General features: G+C 39.5%; 1 protein-coding gene across 5 annotated transcripts in view; it reads right to left on the bottom strand.

Annotated features, from left to right (window-relative positions):
* Positions 1-1,815: 1,815 nt before the first annotated feature.
* Positions 1,816-6,691, bottom strand: part of SGK3 (serum/glucocorticoid regulated kinase family member 3) — a 61,225-nt gene continuing 56,349 nt past the window's right edge. For all 5 annotated transcript variants that reach the window (XM_065668378.1, XM_065668379.1, XM_065668380.1 and 2 more), the window contains exons 14-17: positions 6,316-6,411; positions 5,327-5,482; positions 4,172-4,261; positions 1,816-3,208 (exon numbers count right to left, since the gene is read on the bottom strand). In XM_065668378.1, coding sequence (XP_065524450.1) covers positions 3,038-3,208; positions 4,172-4,261; positions 5,327-5,482; positions 6,316-6,411 — 513 coding nt within the window. In that variant the 3' untranslated portion in view covers positions 1,816-3,037. The remainder of the gene's footprint in view (positions 3,209-4,171; positions 4,262-5,326; positions 5,483-6,315; positions 6,412-6,691) is intronic.

Genomic DNA, 6,691 nt, shown 5'->3' with positions numbered 1-6,691 from the left:
GGGTGCACGGCCATTGCTTTACTTTGGTCAGAGCATGAGGCAGGGCACCAGGAAAGCGTCATGCGCTCAGTGTGGCGAGTACTAAATACCAACACAAACCCATTTCCTCTCATTAATAAATACCGCGTATTTAACTGCTGCCTGTCATGCCAGCCATCTGCAACCTTACCTCATGGAACAGCATATCCACACTTTCTTCTGTTGCATTTCATTCAGTTTGTGTTTTTACAACTGCCACACACGTCACCCAGTCCATCTTGCTGCCTCTCCCACTCTCATCCCACGCCAAAACAACAGAGCTGGTGCAACATTCCTTTGCTTCCGAGGCACCAGGAGAGGTCTGCTCCTCACAGGGCTGGGATGTACCTCTCTGGAAGGGGGAACTTCCCTTGGCTAAGGACAGGCAAAACCCCCTGCATTAGTCACAAATTTTACCTATTTGCCGAAACAGAAAGGGAGCACCACAGGTGGTTCCTGTGTAGGCTATCTCCTGCCCAGGCTTTACCACAACTGGTGCTTCAGAGCTCAGCTGCCAGCTCAGCACTGGGTGAAGGAGCTGTGACACTGAACTTACCTGACTTTGAAACCCATCGTCATGGGATGCAGGGAGACGTGGAACAAGAGCACCGGGTGCGGAAGCACTGTTGTGAGGCTTTATTGCCTGATGCTGTACCCAGTCTGTTATCTTCACGAGGCCCGAGCTGACCGAGGCATTTCACAACATGAACTTACAGCAGAAGAAACAAAGTGAACTGAGCTATTGCAAGTGGTATGTTTAACAAATTCACACTTCACCAGAAAGGCAGAGCCTGCCGACAGAAAAAGCTTTATAAGCAATTACTGAGCTGCTCTCCTAGAAATAACTTTAACTGCCATCACCATCTTAAGAAAGACAAGAAACCCTAAATTTGTCATAACCCTGCCCCCCAAACCCTTCACACACAGTCAGGCAGCTAGGTACAAGACAAAGTGAAAGGGGTGTTACCTTCCCCAGCAACAACTTTAAGTATCCCCTCTTCTTCCCATCTCTCTACAATGCTGTACTTCCTTGCCATTAAGGCAGTTACAGTAGCCCACAGTAATTTCAGCAGCATACAGTGAAAATTCGGTATGAGAATGATGGACGCTTCCATTCTTACAATCAACTTCTGCTTTCAAGTCCATCAGAAAGACATGGGCTTTGGTGTTTGGTTTGGTCTTTTTGTTTTGTTTTTTTTTTTCTTTTTTCCAAAAAGGGCAACACTGCTGCTTCCTCATTATTATAATGGCAATAACAGGATTCATGTAGTTGCTGGTTGTTCTGAACGTCTGCACAGATTATTTCCAAACCTCTCAAAATTCCAGAGCAGCACCACAGTAAATGAGAGCCAACCCACTGCACTTCACTTCCACAAACAATGCAGGTCCTTCCTTCCATACCAATGTAAATTCTTACTTCTTTTACCCAACCACTCCTTCCAACACCTCATGAAGCAGCAGCTCAGCATCATTTAGGCACTATGCAGACCATGGTTCTATAGGAGATACTCCTCCAGAGAAGCACAGAATCCTGCTTCAATTTCCACTTGTCTGGTGTTTCATTGTTGTCATTAATTTCAAAAGAATTCAGATTTGATACACTCTTTTCCCCAACATTCTCCATTTTAAACTGACTGTCATGCAATATGGACAGCATTTCTTTTAGCTAGTTCTTTGTGAAAAATGAGATGATTTAGATATCGAAACTTATCTTTTACTCATCAGTGTCTTAGCAAACTTCTCTCAAATCAAGGCATTTAACAATATATTTATGAACAAAAAACACAGAACATTGAGTAACAGACAAAAATAAGTTGTTATTTACAAGTAGTATATATAATAAAACTACTACTGTGATAGGCATTTATACACTGTAACTGCAGTCAATATTTGCATTGTTTAAAAAAATTTCCTTAAACAGAAATTGTTCAGAGTTAGCCGTTTGTCCATACACGTGTATGTTATGAGAAGTACAACAGCTTTTCACATTTTTAGAATTATCAGCATCATTTACATTTTTCCCTCCTAACATCAAGTGAAGATTTAAAAATGGTGCAAACTGGAACAGAAAGACAAGTAGCTATGACTGTTGAAACACAATCAATTTGGAACATGTTAGTGTTTCAAACCGTAAATAAGTGAGAAAAATCCCTAGTATTTGGCATGGTCCCCCCACCACCCACCCCCGAAAGGTCAAAGCAAGATAGCCTTTTAAAGTAACAGTGATTATTGCATATTAGATCTTTGGAAAATCAGAGTTTTAACCAAAAATATGTTTAATGTAGTTGAAATATATATATTTATCTCAGGGAGGAAAGAAGAGTAGAACACATGATCAGTAATGTTACCAAATCAATCCAGTTAATTTGTTCCATCCTTGCTTTGACTTATCCCCAAATACCGTTTAGATAATCCAGTGGAGTGAACAGCACTTTAGCAAGTGCAAAAGCAACAATCCAGTTTTACATGACCAATTTTTCATTCCCTAGAAGTCCTTTAAGAATCTGGGTCTTAAATTATATTAATCCCTAATTTAAGTGCTGACAGGTAAACTAACATATATTTCGAACTGATATAACAGGGAAAACATTTACCTTTCTTAAACCAGGATATACAAAAGACAATTTGCATAGTTACAATTCAAGCACAAATAGGTACAAAAGCATTTATAAATTTACTAAATTTGCTGCTGTTTGTGCCAGCCAAATCTTAGATTAGGTATGAATGTAAACTTGGAAGGGACTGAGGAGAACAGTCAGTGTTTTTTGCTTAAAATATATGTAGAGAATGCTTTTTAAAGGTTTTAAAAAATATTTTCTGCAGCAGGAACAAACAGTTCAAACCCCCCAAAAAGCCATCCAAAATGCCCAAATTCCTCCTATACAGCAGAGAAAGTTTGTTCATAGGTTTCAAACCTACATACAAAACGAGGCACTAGTTACGCTATTTTGGAATGTGTCCATAACCCTAACGCTTCAGTTCACCCCAAGACTTCCAAAACACCATGGCTTCTAGTTTCCTAAGAAAACATATCTTCAGAAGGTGGTGCGTAAGAAAATCCAACAAATGCATCATCTGCCTCAAGGACACTGGCATTAACAATGTTGTAATCTGAAGAAACGCAGACGGAGTATGGGACCATTTCTTCTGTAAACACTGCATCAAAATTCCCAATGTCATCTGGTCCAACCTAAAAATCAGAGATCTATCAGCTGTTACGTTAATGCTATGCTTTAAACTTGTGCTTGTGATTTCAAATTTAACTCTTGAGGCTATCTATGTTGTTCTTGCCTGTTTATGCACAGGAAGTTTAAGGAAGCACACCACAGCATCCCCGGAAACAGCTATTAAAAGCCTGATTGTTTCTTTTAGACTGGAGTTTAGGCCAAAGCTTACACACCTTTATGATCTGATGAACCAGGGAAATACAAAGAAATATGTCTATCTTAACTGACTGTTAGGAAGATGCAAAAGCTAACCCCACCCCTCTGCAAAGGAAGCCAAAAATCAACCCCAAACCACACCAAATTGTATTTCTCTCCTTTTCATCAATAATACTTTAAATGCTAAAATTCCAGCAATGGTACTGTTATTACAATAGATCAGTGACATAGCTCAGAGCAAAAGCATAGTAATACTGGGTCACACAAAAAAGAGACACGACATCTGAGGCTTCTTCACAAACCAGATGTAGACTCAACTACAGGCGATGCTCTGATGTGACTTTAAAGACTTTCCTTCCACTGGGCCACCCTCCTTCCCCCTCCCTCCCCCAGCTTTTGGACAAGCAGTCACAGGTTGACAAGAGTTTAAAACTGACAGGAAGATAAAGAAAAGCTGCAACCAAGGCTGCATAACTACAAAAAAGCAGGAAATCAGTCTTTCAGAAAGACTTAAAGACGTTATCTTCTTATTTCGTCTTCAGACCCCACAGAAAATGACAGTCCTTTGACAGGAAGGAGCTGAAGAAACAGTGATATATCAAACCGAGTTTTAAGTAAAAAAGGATGGTATCAATGCTCAAAAGTGTGACTGCTCAAAAGGCACTGGGGGGTTCCCCATTCTTCACCATTTTGAAACAAACGTTCTTTGCAAATAAATGAGATCTCAAAGGCAGAATTCTGGCAGCTATGAGCTAAAAGCAGGTACCTACCACATTAGGATTAAATGGCGGTGGGATCTTCTTCTGAAGAAGATCAGTCCAGCTGAGAGATTCAAAGAATGGGTGCTTTTGAATTTCAAGCTGCAGTAAGGAATAAAGATTTTAGATACTTCAGAAATCCATTCCATGCATCATAGTAAATACTACTTCAGCCTGCATGCACATAAGGAAGTCCTTCTTCAGTTTGTTTATTCACAGTTTACTTTGCAATAAAAGCTGTAGTTGGTAAAACAGCCATTAAAATTTGTTAGCCTGTCTCTGCAAACTGATTTCCTTTTAAGATTGTTATTTTCTGCTTTTAAGTCTTAAAATCAACCACCCTGAAGTCTACCTCAGAGCAAGCACATTTTCTGTTAGTACCTCTGCTCTTGCCTTAAAGTTTTGTTAGTTTTTGTTAAGCAGATCATTGGCTGAGAAGCACTATGCTTACTAGTTAAGAAGCAGCAAACAGCTACAGTAACTGCTACTATCCTTTCATCTTGGTCCACGCTGTAAGAAAGCACAATATTATAGTCCAAATGCTCTGTTACAAGGTCAGCAGGCTACCTAATGTTAAAACTGCAAACAGAAGACTGTATCTCATAATTACTGGATAAACTGCTTCTAGATGTTTCCTCATTGCACAGTTCTGAAGACACTGTACTTTTTCACATCACCTTCTTGCAAACAAGGTCTTTGTGTTACACTGGGAAAACGTTTAATATGATTTTAAGGCTAAAACCAAGCTTCTGTCTGCACACTACTAGTGTTCCTCTTTATCTGAAGATTGTGTTTCATGCAGACAGTTAAACTGACATTACCAGAGAATAGCCTTTTCTTTTGATTATTTTCCAGTTTCACTGCAGTGAAGCCTCCCTTAGTACACCTTAGTGACTACTACACATGGAACTGTGTTTCCTTTGCTGTCTGGTACAGCAGCAACCAAGCTCTAAATACTTCTATCCCATTACAATCATTTCTCTCTTATTGCAAACTGCTTTTAGGGCTCAACCACACTGGTGTCTTTAATGAAGAAATGGAGTAGGAAAACAGACAGACATAACAGAGCAATCTCTTATCTTCAACTATTAAACCTGTGCTGTGCACATAAATTTGGTGAAGACCTTTTAAACAAAGCAAGGCTTGATAAATTAGGACATTACATACAAAATCTTCCCTTGCTCCAAGTCTGCTTTGCCGATCTTTCTCCAAAAGCTCTTCCAAGATAGACCAGGCTGTAAGACTGATTCCTGGGCGCAAAACTAGGGGTTTATGAAGAATATTCTCGTACATCTCAGCAACATCACGGCAGTAAAAAGGAGGCTGCAAAATAAAAATTATACACGAATTTGAAGCCAAATGCACTGAATTATTCTATAAGAAATACAAACTGCTAGCAGCCAAGAAGAAATCTACCTTTTCTTATACACTAACTTCTAATTCAGTCACTACCATTGCCAGACCTTTACGCTTGATAAGCTTCCCCACCCACCTCCTCTTCTCTTAACATGTTCTCACACTCGTAAGAAGCCACAGATGCCATCCAGTTTCAAAGCTCCCATTGAACTTCCCTGAAAAGAACCTGAGAGTGGAACCCAAATTTATCTCCCTGTTTAAGGTCCTGGAGCAGGGGGAGATGAAACACAGAAAACTAACAGAACAGATTGTTCCTGGAATAATTACATATGAATGAGAAGCAGCACAGTAAGATTTTTTAATTCTAATGCTGCAGCAAGAAGTGGAAAAGCTGGGAGAAAACCTGGGAGACCCAAGTGGAAAAAAAAAAGTATTTTATTTATTCCAGTATTTGGCAAAATTTTACTTATAATTTTGGAGGGTTTTATTGGGTATTATCACTGCTGATTCAGTTTACTCTCACATTCCCCCAAGTAGTCCTTCTGATTACTTGTCTTCATCTGAGTTCATGTCAAGCAGGTCACTGGGAAGTAAAATTTTGGACATCAAGAGGCAATGCAGAATCCAAAAGAGAAAAACAAGTGCCATGCTAAGTATAAGAGTAACTGTTCATCCATTTAAGTGGATTATATCAGTATTTTTCAAATTAGCATCTTTAACAACATGCCAGGGTTACTTCACAAAAAGGGAGAGGAGAGGGAAGCAGCCCCTGCCCACCCCCCTACATATGAAGTACATACCAGCCCATAAAGCATTTCATAAAGAACTGCACCGAGGCACCACCAGTCTACTGTGTTGTCATAGGGCTGCTTTTTAATGACTTCTGGTGCAAGATACTAAAATAAAAAATAAATCAGAAAGTCCTTTAGAGCATTAGGGTAGCATGAATAAAACCTAGGTTTTAATCACATTACATTAAACACCTTCAGGAAAAGTTGCTTCATAGCAATTGTATGACTGCTAGGTATTTATCTTGTCCTTCGACAAGCCTGGCAAATACTTTGTCACCATTTGGGTATTTACCAATCAGGAGAGCTGTTTTCCCAACTGAAACAATACTTCCCACACACTATTGTTTTGCCAAACTACTTTACCACCTCTATTATGAAACTTGTT

Source organism: Lathamus discolor, chromosome 2 (assembly GCF_037157495.1).
Source record: "Lathamus discolor isolate bLatDis1 chromosome 2, bLatDis1.hap1, whole genome shotgun sequence".
Lineage (NCBI taxonomy): Eukaryota > Metazoa > Chordata > Aves > Psittaciformes > Psittacidae > Lathamus > Lathamus discolor.
Note: the sequence above shows the minus strand (reverse complement) of the source record. Positions and strands in the feature narration are given on the sequence as shown.